This window comes from Coregonus clupeaformis, chromosome 30 (assembly GCF_020615455.1).
Source record: "Coregonus clupeaformis isolate EN_2021a chromosome 30, ASM2061545v1, whole genome shotgun sequence".
In the NCBI taxonomy this organism is placed as follows: domain Eukaryota; kingdom Metazoa; phylum Chordata; class Actinopteri; order Salmoniformes; family Salmonidae; genus Coregonus; species Coregonus clupeaformis.
The window spans coordinates 44,293,302-44,311,218 of NC_059221.1; the positions used below are offsets into that span (position 1 = coordinate 44,293,302).

Here is a 17,917-nt window from a genome sequence, read left to right on the forward strand (position 1 = left end):
ACTGTCCATATTTGAACAGTTGACTCCAAACTCCAACTCCTCTCTGACAGTCTCATCTAAACTCCATTACCCAGACTCCTCCTCTCTCACCTGGCCTCTCCAGTTTGTGTCTCCATCTGGTTGACCCAGCTCTTGTAGATGTCCACCGGGTCCGTCTTGATGTTCAGCGTCTTGTCGTCCATGATCTCCTTGACGACAGGTGCCAGGATCTGCCGCAGTGCATTCTGGCCCCGGGCGCCACGGTTGAAGCTCACCACCATCTTGATGACAGTGGGGTTGCCTGTGACGATCTCCTGGATCTGGTCCACTTTGGATCTGAGGACACAAGGTTAGGAACATGGTGAGACACTGCTAGACTGTATAAGTGTTTCTGTGTGGCTCAGTTGGTAGAGCATAGCGCTTCGTCGCCAAGAATCGTGGGTTCGATTCCCGCTAGGGCTACCCATACGAAATATGTATGCATGACTAAGTGGCATATACTATATTATAAACTGGGTTGTTCGAGCCCTGAATGCTGATTGGCTGAAAGACGTGGTATATCAGACCGTATACTACGGGTATGACGAAACATTTATTTGTACTGCTCTAATTACGTTGGTAACCAGTTTATAATAACAGTAAGGCTATATCCAGGCACTCCGCATTGCGTTGTGCATAAGAACATCCCTTAGCTGTGGTATATTGGCCATATACCACACCCCCTCAGTCCTTATTGATTAATCATATTGTTTCTAGTATTAGCTCCTTACTTGATCTCCTCCTGCAGGGCAGTCTTGAAGAGTTTGAGCAGCAGGTACTCCTCTCTCTGGTTGGAGGCGTAGTTATACAGGGTGAAGATCACAGAGTCCATGAACTTAGTGGACTTATTCTGGGGCATCTGGAAGATCAGCTTGGCCAGGTAGGTGGGGTTGGTCTGCAGGGAGGACCGAGAGGAAACAAGTTAACTACGGTTAGATTGGATGTTTTCCTGTTCCGTTTCTATAGTCTGTCTAGCTTACTGTCACCTACAGTATTTTATGTTTCTCAGCTGTTTGCCAGTGGGATCCTCTTTGCAGTACAGCTTTACTAACCGTGTGTGTGTGTGTATTTCCATGTGTGTGTATACACCTGCTGTGTATAGATTCACACACAGTATCTAGTGTACCTGCAGCAGGTAGAAGAGATACTGATAGGCCTCCAGCTTGAGCCTCTTCTCCTTGCTCAGTGCCTTCAGGCCTCCTCTCTGCTTGTTCATCATCATCAGGTTGGACAGCTCTCCCTTGTTCTTCTTGGTCAGCTTCTTGCTGTGGGACACCACCTCCTGCAGGGTGATCTTGTTCTTGACCAGCAGGCCGATCTTGATGTCCATCAGGTTCAGGTCATTCTCCAGCTGCTGGTTGGAGCGGATGTTGGTGACCACCTCCTCCCGGAGCCTCATCAGGTCCAGCTCTTCCTGGAAGTCCTGGTCACTGTGGTCCAGGAGGTGGACGAACTTGCGCACCACCGCCATGGGAGGGTCGTCAGCGCTGACTGAGTGAGTGAGTGAGAGAGTTTCAGTCAGGATGGAGTCAGTATGTGGCAGAAAGAAGGAACAGGTGAGAGAGAAGGCTCAGTATTGAGAGAGAAAGCTAGTGGTGGGTGAGGGGTTCTCATCATCATCATACTCACTGAGTGTCTTGTAATCGCCTCTGGCTTTGTTGGCTCTGATGAACGCCTGGATCTTTACCACATCATTGATCTGCCACAACAGAGCAAACAGCAGTCACTTCACTGATCAATAACATGACTGTGTCCCAAATGGCACCCTATTCCCTTAATAGGGCTCTGGTCAAAAGTAGTGCACTATATAGGGAATATGGTGCCATTTGGGACACAGCCCATATGTAAACATTAGGTTGGTAATCTGCGGTGAGTCAGGGTACACAGTTAAGTAAGTGAGCCATCTAGCCTAGTAGCCTCATTAAGCTGAACAGACATTGGATGTGTCCCAAATGGCACCCTATTTCCTATATAGTACACTACTTCTGACCAGGGCCCATAGGGAAGCAGAAGAGAGTTAATGTCACTGTATGCGTCAGGCTAGGATATAAGATGTGACGTCATACGGTGATTACACCAGACTAGAGAACAGACAGCCTTGGGCACACTATATAACTATAATTCACCTCAATCAATCCTATTTGATTTATGTAGCGTTTTTCACAAAAGTGACAATGTGCTTCGCTGTTACCTGGCCTAGAGTCAAGTAGGAGCATAGTAACAAGGAAACACTCCCTGGGAGGAGGAAACCTTGACAGGAACCAGACTCTACAAGCTACTGGACCTTCTAGCTACCGGTACTTCTCTGTCGTCAAAGATTCATACTCATTTAATGGAACTATAGTTATCACCCTCAAACTCAACTCTGGACCTGGAAGCCAGCTCCACTGAATGTTTTCATTGTTTTCCTCTAATCGGGGACTGATTTAGACCTGGGACACCATTTGTTCAATCTGGGATTCAAACTACCAGATACTAATACATTCAAATTACTTGCGTATCTTGTAAAATAAGGGTTAACTAAATGATCTAAATAAATCAACTCACATGGTCCTTGAAGTGCTTCAGGCGGTCTCTGTACTTCTTGCGAGCTTGGTGCATCCTCACCATGGATTGGATCTGAAAACAAAACTAGGTCAATACTAAAAAAGCTTTGAAGTTCACCAAAAACGTAAGACTTAAAGGAAAAGCAGCAACACAGGCTCATGTTCATTAAGGCACAAAAGAGAAGAACATGGACTGAAACAGGGAGGGACAACGGTAATTATTGTTTTCCTTTCCAAAGCGTATTAGAACATTGCATGCCCCAATGAACAGGACCCACCAATCAAGGTATGGTTGTTTTATTATAAAAGAGGGCTACACCTACAGTAGGTGGAGACATTACCTTTACAGCATCCTCGCTGTGGTCATTCAGGTACTCCTTCCTTTTTATATAAATCTTCCTCTGCTTGTAGCCTCTAAAATGAGCCTGTAAGATAGACAGACAAATATACAGGACCAGTGTTAAGGAGCATAGGGCATTTTTAGGGCCAGATTCACACACAGTTTAAGTCCTAGACTAAAAATCATGCTCAATGGAGAATCACCATTGTAAGTGCTCCTTAGTCCAAGATGAGGCTTAATCTGGGTCTGAGAAACCGGCCCTTAAAGTTCAACATGGCAATAAAGTGGTAGAATGTTTTCTTTAAAATGTCAGCAGTTCCCAATTCACTCCTTACCACTTCCCCTTGGCCCTAACCCTTCAGTGTTTGCAGAACTGGATAGATATACTGTCGAAGGCTTAGGGCTAAGGGGGAGGGTTAGGGAACGATTTGGGACCGGCTGTGTAGCACTGGGGTTGTGTATGTTGTGTGTACTGTGAAATGTGTAATGTCTATGGGTGAATCTCAATTGTATTTCCTTGATTGCTCGCGCCCTCGCTCCTCGCCTCCTTCTCAAAGCACATTGGAGGAGAAGGGGAGGAACCTCAGATCTTCTGCTCCAATGGACTTTGAGAAGGAGATGAGAAAGGACGTGAGGAATCAAGGAAATATTATTGAGATTCACTCCAAGTCCAAAGGAAGGGAGGAGATTGACCTCTGACCTGTATGGTGGTGATGGCTGGGTCCTGGGATTTCAGGAAGTTGTTTCTCTCCTTCAGGCCTTTCCTCACCAGGTAGCCACGGCATCCAGCCTGCAGCTTGGCAATCAGGCTCTCATTGGCAAGCCACAGCTGCTCCCGGTTGTAGGTGGTGGTCACCCCGGAAACCACAGACTGATTGACAACACAGAGAGCCAGTCACACACAGGCCCACTTACATAATGACATACTATGAACAACACAGCTTTAGGCGTGGCAGTGGAAGGTGTATCTGTTTTTAGCAAAAGAGATGGGAGTTAAGTGAGAATGCTAAAGGAAAACCTACTTGAATTTCACCTAATCGTACGGATACCAAGAAAGTAGTCTATATGGACCATGACGGTATTCAGACTTGGGATCCATGCACTTAACTACTATTGATATCATTGAATGATTTACATGAAAGTCTGAGTTGTGCACAATGATCTCAACTATACATTCGCCTGCATTAGCAGAAACAATGTAAGGCTTGAGCTTGTCCGCTTAGCTACAGATGAGTTTAGCATTAGCATTATGTTCAAACCAATGGGAGTGGTAGGAGGAGCGCGGTTAGCCTGTTAGCATGCTCCAGAAAAGCTAAATCACTGCAACACCACAGTACTGCGGCCTGTTCAGGAGGGTGCAGCGTTAGATCGTCGACATAGAAATGCATTTCGTAGAACAGATATGGGTGTCTGTCATGTAAAAGAGGGAATCATGCATGTTCTATTCATTACAATTCTATCTGCAAGGTTCTGAATGTTTCACCTCAATGAATACAGCCAGAAAGGAAGAGGCAAAGCCCTGTATGAAATTGCCCCTAGATGCGGTCAGTTTGGCATTTTCCCCACTAATGGTTGACGTTATGATTTGGGCAGGAGGAACTGATCCTAGATCTGTACCCAAGGGAAACTTCACCCCAGATCGCCCCGTCTCCTCTTAGCCTACCTGGATGTCCTCCTTGTTGAGCTGGGTGTTGTTCTGGAGGAAGTCTGCAGGTTCGGTCCAGGAGCCCTCTCCCTTCTTCAGGTTGTAGTAGTAGTTGTGTCCTCCCTTCACCCAGTGCTTCATCCAGTCACTGCCGTTGTCACCTGGAGCATGGACACACACACACAGAGTTATGGACATATTTCTCACCAATTTATTTACACACACACACACACACACACACACACACACACATATATATCTATCTTCATCTATCGCTCTGTCAGTCTGTCGGTCAAGGAACCATCTATACCTTGTCTGTTGTACTAAAGCAAGCAATCAAGCTCCTCTATATCTGCACTTCCTGGTTAGAAACAGAAAGTATTTTGACTCTGAACATTAACTTGCTCTGGCTGATGCCATTTAGTCACATTATAACTACCAATGTAACCTATATGTCATTGCACTAACTCCATTGTAGAATGAACTGTAAGTGCAAGTAATGAACACAAAACAATAAAAGTAATGTGTATGACTGCGCCCCAATGGCACCCAATGCCCTATGTAGTGCATATACAGTATATTCCCCTCCATAGGGCTCTGGTCAAAAGTAGTGCACTATGTAGGGCATTGGGTGCCATTGGGGCACAGTCATACACATTACTTTTATTGTTTTGTGTTCATTACTTGCACTTACAGTTATTATTGGCAGACTAAATAGCCTTGGTTTCTCAAATGACTGCTTCGCCTGGTTCACCAACTACTTCTCAGATAGAGTTCAATGTGTCAAATCGGAGGGCCTGTTGTCTGGACCTATGGCAGTCTCTATGGGGGTGCCACAGGGTTCAATTCTTGGGCAGACTCTTTTCTCTGTGTATATCAATGATGTCCCTCTTGCTGCTGGTGACTCTCAGATCCACCTCTATGCAGACGACACCATTTTGTATACATCTGGCCCTTCATTGGACACTGTGTTAACAAACCTCCAAACGAGCTTCAATGCCATACAACACTCCTTCCGTAGCCTCCAACTGCTCTTAAACACTAGTAAAACTAAATGCATGCTCTTCAATCGAACGCTGCTGGCACCCGCCCACCCGACTAGAATCACTACTCTCGACGGGTCTGACCTAGAGTATGTGGACAACTGCAAATACCTAGGTGTCTGGTTAGACTGTAAACTCTCCTTCCAGACTCACATTAAGCATCTCCAATCCAAAGTTAAATCGAGAATCGGCTTCCTATTTCGCAACACTGGTCATCCCCAAAGCCAACACCTCCCTTGGCCGCCATTCCTTCCAGTTCTCTGCTGCCAATGACTAGAACGAACTGCAAAAATCTCTGAAGCTGGAGACTTATCTCCCTCACTAACTTTAGGCATCAGTTGTCAGAGCACCTTACCGATCACTGCACCTGTACACAGCCATTCTGAAATTAGCCCACTCAACTACCTCATCCCCATATTGTTATTTATTTTGCTCATTTGCACATATATCATTCCAGTGTTAATACCAATTGTAATTATTTTGCACTATAGCCTATTTATTGCCTTACCTCCATAACTTGCTACATTTGCACACACTGTATATATATTTTCTGTGGTATTTTTTACTTTGTTTTGTTTTACCCCAAATGTAACTCTGTGTTGTTGTTTTTATAGCACTGCTTTGCTTTATCTTGGCCAGGTCGCAGTTGTAAATGAGAACTTGTTCTCAACTGGTTTACCTGGTTAAATAAAGGTGAAATAAAATAAAAAAAATAAAAAATAGAGTGCCATTTAGAATGCACACTGTGACCATCCTCCTCACCCTCCTGGGTCTTGTCCTGTTTGACCTTGGCCAGGTCGTCCTGGTAGTTCTGGGCACACTCAGGGGTGACTCCGTAGAGGCCGGCCCCAGGGGAGCGCAGCGCAGCCAGGGTCTGAGACGCCTCGCCACTGTCCACCGCTCCGTTGATGGCCTGGATGGCCTGGGAGACTGACAAGGGAACAGGGAAATGGAGATTAGTCATCATTCCCATAGTTCATCATTCTGTTTTTATCCAGTTTTTTTTATTTGGCTTTTCAGTATTTCATCATGCTCTCCTTACAAGAAATAGCTTGGAACCAAACCTGTGTTCAAATAGTATGTGTTCTTTCAAATACCTTAGCTGTGTTTGATTGAGATTGCCTGGCACGATGGAACCAATGGAATAGTCCCAAATGTGCAAAGCCTGCCCATCTGGCACTTCAGGCAGTCAATAAAATGTATTTGAAAGAAAACAAGTGATACTATGTGAACCCAGGTCTGCTTGGAACCCTGAGAAAAAGGCAGCATTTTATCCCATTTCCCAAACTGTGGTTGTGGGACAGCTAGGGTGTGTACTATTCTTACACTGCAAGGCCTCCTGGGTATCCTTATTGGCCGTCAGTATGGCGTCCTGGATCTCATCCAACCAGAGCACAGCGGAGGGGTCCTGGGTCTCCTGGAAGAAGACCACACACAGAAGCGGTCAGTCTCACACACTTGGTCACTCTCACCTGAAAAACAACACCCACCGGGTCTGCAGCATATTTACTGCCATTCTACTGAATGACCACTGGGGGGCGATATCCTCCTGCTGAATGAAAGTACTTGGGTCTAATTTGCATCCAACCACAATGGCATGAGACCACAGGAAAGGCAACTCTATAGACTAGTACAGGGTGTCACGCCCACACAACTTAGAACAGAATTCCATATGAAAGTACGGGTCATTGGTCATTCCACTTATATCAACAGAAATCCAATCCAATCTCAGGAGATGGAGAATAGAAGAGTCAATAATGAACACCTGCTTAGTGCAAAGGCCTACAGAAGGCAGTGAGACACTACATCTTTAGTCTGATATCCAAGTTGCAGAAGTATCCAATACCCTCCTATATCAGTCCCACCTTCCTGCAACAGCATTCCCTCCCTGTGTACATTCTTGACCCACATAACACAAGTCTCTCTCTCTCTCTCTCTCTCTCTCTCTCTCTCTCTCTCTCTCTCTCTCTCTCTCTCTCTCTCTCTCTCTCTCTCTCTCTCTCTCTCTCTCTCTCTCTCTCTCCCTCTCTCTCTCTCTCTCCCTCTCTCTCCCTCTCTCTGCTAGCTGTGCTGGTTTCCGGAGTGAGCAGGGCTAGATGCTAATAGGCCAACAGGACAGGCCCATCTTTGTGCCTCCCCCACGTACCTGCCCCTCCCTCCTCCTGCCGTGTTTCAGGGGAGGGGGGCTGGGGGAGACTGATACCAAAACTCAGGGTAGGTGAGATTCCTTGTGCAAGCCAGGCAGGCAGGTAGTGCCAAGCAACAATCCAGGGTGAAGTTGCCCATAGACGCTGATCTTGGGTCAGTTTTGTATTTCCCCCACAAATGGTTAATGTTAGGATTGGAGTGAGGAAGCGGATCCTAGAGCTGTACCTAAGGGAAGCACTGGCTCTCAATCCGTCAGTAGCAGAATAGCTTTATTGACAGTAAATAAGGGGTTAGTGCTAAATCATATTTGTTTGGAAATGATCCTTGCAGCTTGTGGCAGGTAAGCGATACAGAAAGGGTGTGGTGCCAGAGAGGAGGGGGTGGGATTAGAAGGACGTATCTTATTAAATCAGGACTCCTGACAAACACACAACTGCTGGGTCGTATTCATTAGGCACCAAACGGAAGAAAACGGACTGAAACAGGGAGGGACTGAAATGCTCATTTAATTTTTACCCATTACAATAGGTTTTTTTAAAATGTTTTTCGTTGTGTGCCCTAATGAACAGACCCCTGATCAGAATAGAGGAAGTGTAAGCCGATAGGGTGTTGTTCTTAGCCAGTGAACCCTCCCATCATTGCCTCACTAATGCAGTCTAGTCCCTACATGCCCTTCTATAATGTCTTCCTACAGAGGAACTCCTCTATTCCAGGCTGTTGACTGATATCATCAGAGTGGAGTCAGTGGTCACAAAGCAGCTCGTGAACATATACATAAGTAACATAAAAACATCACAACACAGCGAGTGCACATGCACCCCATGGACACACACACACAGAGCCGTGCATGCTTTAATGATGACGTGAGCGATGAAGTTGGACTATTACGGAGCCCCAGGCTTGTCCTCCCACTGTGTTTACTTTGGCCAGTCAAGCAGTCAAGCTGAACCCTCAGACCACAAGACTGGCACAGAAAGATATCACAGGCTGTACATGGGTGTCTGGCATCATATAAAAACACTCCCTGATGAAACATCAGCGTCTGAGAAAGAAATCTGGGCCGTGTTCAGAAGGCACGACGTGGAGTGAAACAGGGACACACTCTCTGAACCTTTTTCCGTTACAAACGTTTTGCTGCGGCGTGCTCTAATGAACAGGGCCCTATAGTCACACACTAGAAACCTAGTTGTGTCTACAAAAGTAGATCTCAAACCTATTGCTCTATGGTCCACCAAAAGGCTTAAGAATTCACTAGTGAATCATTGCACAAAAGTATAGATCTAGGTCTACGATCTGAAATCATATTCCATGTATTAGCCTGGGGCCTGTTCAGGAGGGCGTGATGTTACAGAACAGAATAGAACAGATACAGCCAGATACGATCTGAAAGTTTCACCATACTGAATATCCCCCTGTGTTCATTCTCCTTCAACATCTCCCATTCCTTCCCATCTGCTACTATCCCCATGCCCAACCAACCCCCTCCACCTGCAGCTGTGGAGCACATGAGCCGCATCAGGCCTTTGAAATCCAGCCGGAACTTCCTGTTTCTAACAACTTCCTGTGTCTGTGCCGTGTGTCTGACTGAGTCATCCAATTCTGAATGCACCGCAGTGGAGTCACTCCTAGAGGACGACTTTCAGTCATGGATTTGATCCTTTGGAGACAATGAAGATGTTTGACATATTTGACCCCTACCCCTGTGTGTGGTGTGTGTGGTGTGTGTGTGTGTGGTGTGTGTACACCAAACATTAGGAACACCTTCCTAATATTGAGTTGCACCCCCCTCCTTTTGCCCTCAGAACAGCCTCAATTCGTCAGGGCATGGGCTCGAAAGCGTTCCACAGGGATGCTGGCCCACGTTGACTCCAATGGTTCTCACGGTTGTGTCAAGATGCCTGGATGTCCTTTGGGTGGTGGACCATTCTTGATACACAAAGGAAACTGTTGAGAGTGAAAGCCCAGCAGCGTTGCAGTTCTTGACACACATCGATACGCCTGGCACCTACTACCATACCCCATTCAAAGGCACTTAAATATTTTGTCTTGCCCAATCACCTTCTGACTGGCACACATACACAATCCATGTCTCAATTGTCTCAAGACTTTAAAAAATATCCTTCTTTAACCTGTCTCCTCCCCTTCATCTACACTGATTAAAGTGGATTTAACAAGTGACATCAATAAGGGATCACAGCTTTCACCTGGATTCACCTGGTCAGTCTATGTCATGGAAAGAGCAGGTGTCCTTAATGTTTTGTACACTCAGTGTACGTCTGTCTGTCTTGTCCAACACGAACCCACCACAAAGGAGAATCCTCACCTCAGCTATCAGACCCATGGATTGAGGCCACCAGAGCCCCAGAGGGGCCAGGTTAAACCAACTACCAACTAAATGAGTCTATTGTGAAAAGTCCCCTTCTGATGTAGTGTTGGGCTTCGTGCCCTTTTAAGGAAGCAGACAGAGTAGTCCTGGCTTGTTATTTCCTATGCCTGTGAAAAAGATCGGCAGGGAAATGGCTTGCTTTCTTTACCGCCCCCTACCACGCCCCTCCTCCCTCTCTCTCCTTCCTTCCCTCTCTCGTTCCCTAAAAGCGTGATTTGGAAAAAAAGGGCTTGGCAAACAAATGAGAGTCACATTCCCACATTGCCACGACGAGAGCGCTCGAGATGTGACTGGCCGATTGTTGACAATTATAACATTCTCCCGTTCCCTGGCTGTGAGAGTACGAGGGCGGAGGCCAAGCTAGTCCATCATCTAACATCGATAAGACACATTTACTTTTCTATCTATAGGCCAACTTATAAAACAGGAAAAACTGTGAGTGCGAGAGAAATAGATACACTGTGGGACACTTTCTATTAGTGGCCTTTGGCCTTAAGTTTAAGCACTGACGAGTCATTCTGGTTAAAAACGAGGACAAGCCAGTTTCTGTGGAAAGTGCAGCTCACTGAGCTAAACTAAAGCTTCGGCCCAATAACAACTACATCACTTTCCTAATATGTGACGTCTCTGTGTGGTTCTGTTTCTGTGTTCTAAATCTACAGTCTTCCCCACAGCAGTTCACATCCTCTGCACTTGTGTTTGTGGTAAACCATGGCCCAAACCCCCTTTTACCCCACCTGCATCTTCTACAGTCTCGTTAACCTTTCTGTTTCACCAGCAAACAGGAAACAACCAAATATGGGACTGGAGCGGTGACATTATATGGGACCGTTACATAGACATGCATGTACAAGAACAACGACACTCATCACCCCACCCAGGCAAGATAACACAGTTAAATGACTCAGAGACAGTGTGTGTGTGTGTGTGTGTGTGTGTGTGTGTGTGTGTGTGTGTGTGTGTGTGAGGTCTGATGAGTTTATGGCTTGTTATCTACTTCCCAGTAACAAGACTGACGTAGTCTCTGTCAGCCCGTTTGGCTTTGAATTGGGCTATACAGTTTGACTACTGTACATAAAGGCCTAGGCTATTTTAGCCAGTCCTTTTGTTGTTAAGTTGAAAGAAGGAAGAGAGAAAGAAAGAGAGAGCGAGCGAGACGAGAGAAGAGTAAAGGAGAGGGAAAGAGAGAGGGATAAAGAGACGGAAAAGAAATAGACAGAGGGAAGGAGAGACAGAGAGTCAAAAAGAGAGAGAATGAAAATGAAAGAAAAGAATGGGTGCGAGACACAGACAGGAAGTGAGTGGGGGGTAGCAGGACCAGCCGGGGGAGCAGAAAGCATGATCACACCATGACATCACTGAGGGGGTTAGTGGGAGTCATGTGGGGATGATAGGGCTGGATCACATGGAGTCAGTCCACTGTCCCTCAGGACATCAGCCTAGAAAACACCACTCAAAAATAATATTTATACACTGACTAAAAATAATATTTACGCATGACCATAATAATATTATGGTTGTTTAGCAGACGCTTATATTGAAAGAAACGTACACATAGATACATTTTTACTTATAGTACGAAGCCTGTAGACCTTAAGGTAGCCCCATCCCACTTCTGACACCAATGTAGCCAATTTGTATAGACCATACTTATTAAGCATAGGTTTAAACATAGGTTAAGCACTATATTTGAAGGTCTGCCTTAGAGATACACTCAACAACCTATTGAAAAAACACCTGTGAAGTAACTGTAAATTAGCTATATTTGCATACAGTGCCTCGTGTGTTTGCATAATCCCAACACAGCATTGTGCACTCGAACACACCCCTGCCGACCTCGGGACCTATTCATCACCAAGCAAACAGATGCTTTGACGAGAAACTGCATCTCTACTCAATTGTAAACAGTGTCTGTCAGTTGAAAATATCTACAGTACCAAATTATCTGCTTCTACTTTGCATATAATATGTAAATAGTTGGGTCAAGTGTGTTTTTTCATCAAACCTTCTCCATTTTCTGTAATTGTAGGTCAAAACATCTATCAGATGAAAACATTATCTGCAGGGCTAGCTCTATGCTAGTGTGGGCGGCAGGTGGCTTAGTGGTTAAGAGCGTTGTGCCAGTAACCGAAAGGTCGCTGGTTCTAATCCCCGAGCCGACTAGGTGAAAAATCTGTTGATGTGCCCTTGAGCAAGGCACTTAACCCTAATTGCTCATGTAAGTCGCTCTGGATAAGAGCGTCTGCTAAATGACTAAAATGTAAATGTAATTCAAGGGCATCCAACACTGATGCTCAAACTCCCATCAGTCATTAATGCTCCGAAACCAGACAAACTCCCATCAGTCATTAATGCTCCGAAACCAGACAAACTCCCATCAGTCATTAATGCTCCGAAACCAGACAAACTCCCATCAGTCATTAATGCTCCGAAACCAGACAAACTCCCATCAGTCATTAATGCTCCGAAACCAGACAAACTCCCATCAGTCAGTAATGCTCCGAAACCAGACAAACTCCCATCAGTCAGTAATGCTCCGAAACAAGAGAGACAACAAGCCTATAAAGAAGGAGAAAGTGGAGGAAAGTCTAACACCTACACCCAGGTGACTGGTCCAGTTCATTACAATGCAATGAGAGGTGAGAAAGACACCGTCCCAGTAAAAGCAGAAAGGAGAGTGTGTAATATGTGTTTGTGCGTAACGTAAAGTGTGTATAAGGTGTGACATGAGTCAAGCAGCTCTGTGCCAAAACACACCCAGTCAAGCAGCTCTGTCCCATTGTGTGTGTGTGTGTTTATACATAAATTGGTCCTTACATGTGCCTTCTCCCTGCGGGCCTCAAGCAGTTTGTCATAGTAGTGCTGGGCGATGGAGGGGTCTACGTCTGTTAGCTTGGCTGCAGAGTGCAGGAGGGCTTCTAGGGTGTTCTGTGGGTCTCCCCCATCCAGAGCTTCGTTGATCTGACCGATGGCCACGATACCTAGACACACACACACGATTAAGACAACATCTTTATTGTCCGCAAAGGACAAATCATTTGAAGCATTTATGAGCACAAGCACAAGGGCATACAATACATCACAAGGATAAGCCTGAAGACATAGATATGGGAAGGTAGAAGAGACAATCTGGTAACTTTAAAACCCATATGTTAGCATTGTCCATCTATTAGTGGAAGAGATCTATTTTTGACAATGTAATGCTATCTTTTTAAACTACATATATCTTATGACATCACCTTATGTTCTCTTCTTTAACTCAGACTGATGAGGAATGTCCATAGAGTTGGATACAGGGTGCACTTGGCCCAAAGCCTGTTTTAGCATGGGCAGCACCATCGAGTGCTTTCACGGCACTGCCCATGTCACACTAGAGGACATTATAAAGATAGGAGATGAGCTCTCATGTATATCTCTATGGGAATGTCTCAGACTCTCAAACATGTTGAGGAACACTGAGGTTTAGCATTCAATACTGTAGATCAAACATGTTGAGGAACACGGAGGTTTAGCGGTCAATACTGTAGATCAAGTTAATGATAAGAGATCAGAAAGAGAAGTGATCTTGAAAAGCCAAATAAATGAGGCAGAGTGACGCATGATCACATTGGTCTCCTTCTCTTCTAGATCTATTTGAAGGTTACAAGTCTTGGAAGTGGAGTTCTGCTGTGTGTGTGTGTGTGCATTCTGATAAGTATGTGCATGTGTCTTCCTGGAGTGTGTGTGTGTGTGTGTGTGTGTGTGTGTGTGTGTGTGTGTGTGTGTGTGTGTGTGTGTGTGTGTTTGCGCACGTGTGTGTGTGTACGTGTGCATGCAAGTGTATGTGGTCCACTCACGTTCGTGCTCCTCCTGTATGGTCAAGTTGACCTGGTCAACACAGGCCTGGATGTCGTTCCAGGTCAGATAGTCACTGCCTTCCTCCCTGGCCACTGCCTTCAGCCGCATCAATTCATCCATATACCTGAGACACCAACACCAGGGTTAATGAGTGCTGATCCTAAATTCATGGGAATTATTGTCACCATCTAATTTCTTCTAATTATAACGAACCTCATAGTTATGGACTAACCAGTCAACTGAATAGACAATATTAAACCTCATAGTTATGGACTAACCAGTCAACTGAATAGACAATATTAAACCTCATAGTTATGGACTAACCAGTCAACTGAATAGACAATATTAAACCTCATAGTTATGGACCAACCAGTCAACTGAATAGACAATATTAAACCTCATAGTTATGGACTAACCAGTCAACTGAATAGACAATATTAAACCTCATAGTTATGGACTAACCAGTCAACTGAATAGACAATATTAAACCTCATAGTTATGGACTAACCAGTCAACTGAATAGACAATATTAAACCTCATAGTTATGGACTAACCAGTCAACTGAATAGACAATATTAAACCTCATAGTTATGGACTAACCAGTCAACTGAATAGACAATATTAAACCTCATAGTTATGGACTAACCAGTCAACTGAATAGACAATATTAAACCTCATAGTTATGGACTAACCAGTCAACTGAATAGACAATATTAAACCTCATAGTTATGGACTAACCAGTCAACTGAATAGACAATATTAAACCTCATAGTTATGGACTAACCAGTCAACTGAATAGACAATATTAAACCTCATAGTTATGGACTAACCAGTCAACTGAATAGACAATATTAAACCTCATAGTTATGGACTAACCAGTCAACTGAATAGACAATATTAAACCTCATAGTTATGGACTAACCAGTCAACTGAATAGACAATATTAAACCTCATAGTTATGGACTAACCAGTCAACTGAATAGACAATATTAAACCTCATAGTTATGGACTAACCAGTCAACTGAATAGACAATATTAAACCTCATAGTTATGGACTAACCAGTCAACTGAATAGACAATAGACGTACATGTTTACTACAACGTAAATATAGTTGTCATCTGCAACAACAAAAACACGACAGGCATTTACATGACCTGGTTAGATGGGTAGAAAACACATGTTAATACATCATTTATACTTTAATATCTCTGAGGTTACTGTAGATCAGGGTTCTTCAATTCCGGTCCTGGAGGGCCGAAACACCTCTGTTTTTCATCCTCTCCTTCTAATCAGGGGCTAATTCAGACCTGGGACACCAGGTGAGTGAAATTAACTACCAGGTAGAAATAAAAAACAGAAGTGTTTCGGCCCTCCAGGACCGGAATTGAAGAACCCTGCTGTAGATGGTGCCAGTCTTTCACAATTTGGGATTGAGGCCTAAAGATTTCTTCAAACGCACACAGCAGGATCTACACAACTAGTGACAGACAAGTGTGTGTCTGTGTCCGTCTCTGTGCGTACCTCTGTGCGTATTCGTCCTCTACGTTACTGAGTCCAGTAACGGCGCTGGCCAGTTGTCTCCACATGGAATTCCGGTCGCCCACGTCCAACGCCCTATTTATCAACACCACCGACGACAACATCTCCACGGCAACCAGTAGCTCCGGGTGGGACAGAGAACCCTTGGGGAACACAACCAGAACGTTCAACTAATCAATACCTCTGTTTGATGATACATTTATCAATATATTGTACTTATTAGCAATAACAGTCATCAATACAGTTGACTTCTAATGCCCAACCATGTTGAACCCTGTGGATTACAGACAGTTTAGCTAACCAATATGTATTTTTGAACATTTATTTATAGATGTATTGTCAATAAGATTGGTAATATGTACAATCATAAATACACTTGTAATGCCTGACAATGTCCATCTGTGGCTCACATCGATTGAGATGGTGAGTGTGTGTGTGTGCGCGTCTGTGTGCGTCTCTGCGCGCATGCGCGTGTGTATGCGCTTACCTCTGGGCTCTGCTGCTGCAGGCTGGTCAGTTCTCTCTGGTAGAGGTCGGCAGCGCTGGGGTAGACCTCGGGCAGCTGGGCATCAGGGTTCATCAGCTCTGCCGCCGTGTTCTCGGGGACACCTGCTCTGATGGCTGTGTTGATCCTCTCCACCGCCTGCAACACTATATACACAGAGAGACAGGGTGGAAAACAGTATTATATACACATCAGAGAAACATGATTATATACACAGAGAGACAGGGTGGAAAACAGTTTATATACACATCAGAGAAACATGATTATATACACAGAGAGACAGGGTGGAAAACAGTATTATATACACATCAGAGAAACATGATTATATACACAGAGAGACAGGGTGAAAAACATGATTATATACACAGAGAGACAGGGTGGAAAACATATTATATACACATCAGAGAAACATGATTATATACACAGAGAGACAGGGTGAAAAACATTATATACACATCAGAGAAACATGATTATATACACAGAGAGACAGGGTGGAAAACATGATTATATACACATCAGAGAAACATGATTATATACACAGAGAGACAGAGTGAGAAACATGATTATATCCACAGAGAGACAGGGTGAGAAACATGATTATGATGATTAGTGCCTTGCAAAAGTATTCATCCCCCTTGGCGTTTTTCCTATTTTGTTGCATTACAACCTATAATTAAATGGATTTTTGGGGGGATTTCATGTAATGGACATACACAATATAGTCCAAATTGGAGAAGTGAAATAAAAAATATACAAAAATAACGGAAAAGAGGTGCGTCGTGCACATGTATTCACCCCCTTTGCTATGAAGCCACTAAAGAAGATCTGGTGCAACCAATTACCTTCAGAAGTCACATAATTAGTTAAATAAAGTCCACCTGTGTGCAATCTAAGTGTCACATGATCTGTCACATGATCTCAGTATATATACACACACCTGTTCAGAAAGGCCCCAGAGTCTGCAACACCACTAAGCAAGGGGAACCACCAAGCAAGCGGCACCATCAAGACCAAGGAGCTCTCCAAACAGGTCAGGGACAAAGTTGTGGAGAAGTACAGATCAGGGTTGGGTTATAAAAAAATATCAGAAACTTTGAACATCCCACGGAGCAGCATTAAATCCATTATTAAAAAATTGAAAGAATATGGCAACACAACAAACCTGCCAAGAGAGGGCCGCCCACCAAAACTCACGGACCAGGCAAGGAGGGCATTAATCAGAGAGGCAACAAAGAGACCAAAGATAACCCTGAAGAGAGCTGCAAAGCTCCACAGCGGAGATTGGAGTATCTGTCCATAGGACCACTTTAAGCCGTACACTCCACAGAGCTGGGCTATACGGAAGAGTGGCCAGAAAAAAGCCATTGCTTCAAGAAAGAAATAAGCAAACACGTTTGGTGTTCGCCAAAAGGCATGTGGGAGACTCCCCAAACATATGGAAGAAGGTACTCTGGTCAGATGAGACTAAAATTGAGCTTTTTGGCCATCAAGGAAAACGCTATGTCTGGCGCAAACCCAACACCTCTCATCACCCTGAGAACACCATGTTTTTCATCAGCAGGGACAGGGAAACTGGTCAGAATTGAAGGAATGATGGATGGCGCTAAATACAGGGAAATTCTTGAGGGAAACCCGTTTCAGTCTTCCAGAGATTTGAGACTGGGACGGAGGTTCACCTTCCAGCAGGACAATGACCCTAAGCATACTGCTAAAGCAACACTTGAGTGGTTTAAGGGGAAATGGCCTAGTCAAAGCCCAGAATCTGTAGAATGACTTAAAGATTGCTGTACACCAGTGGAACCCATCCAACTTGAAGGAGCTGGAGCAGTTTTGCCTTGAAGAATGGACAAAATCCCAGTGGCTAGATGTGCCAAGCTTATAGAGACATAATAATATAATAATAATAATA

At 44.5% G+C, this 17,917-nt stretch overlaps 1 protein-coding gene across 1 annotated transcript in view; it reads right to left on the bottom strand.

The window, feature by feature from the left end:
• iqgap1 (IQ motif containing GTPase activating protein 1) overlaps positions 1-17,917 on the bottom strand; it is a 71,648-nt gene that overhangs the window by 16,119 nt on the left and 37,612 nt on the right. Inside the window, exons 12-25 of the mRNA XM_041899204.2 lie at positions 15,991-16,154; positions 15,486-15,646; positions 13,963-14,087; positions 12,944-13,107; positions 6,919-7,009; positions 6,355-6,522; positions 4,568-4,710; positions 3,605-3,775; positions 2,906-2,989; positions 2,566-2,637; positions 1,648-1,717; positions 1,145-1,509; positions 750-913; positions 91-315 (exon numbers count right to left, since the gene is read on the bottom strand). Of these exons, the coding sequence (XP_041755138.1) occupies positions 91-315; positions 750-913; positions 1,145-1,509; positions 1,648-1,717; positions 2,566-2,637; positions 2,906-2,989; positions 3,605-3,775; positions 4,568-4,710; positions 6,355-6,522; positions 6,919-7,009; positions 12,944-13,107; positions 13,963-14,087; positions 15,486-15,646; positions 15,991-16,154 (2,167 nt within the window). The remainder of the gene's footprint in view (positions 1-90; positions 316-749; positions 914-1,144; positions 1,510-1,647; positions 1,718-2,565; positions 2,638-2,905; positions 2,990-3,604; positions 3,776-4,567; positions 4,711-6,354; positions 6,523-6,918; positions 7,010-12,943; positions 13,108-13,962; positions 14,088-15,485; positions 15,647-15,990; positions 16,155-17,917) is intronic.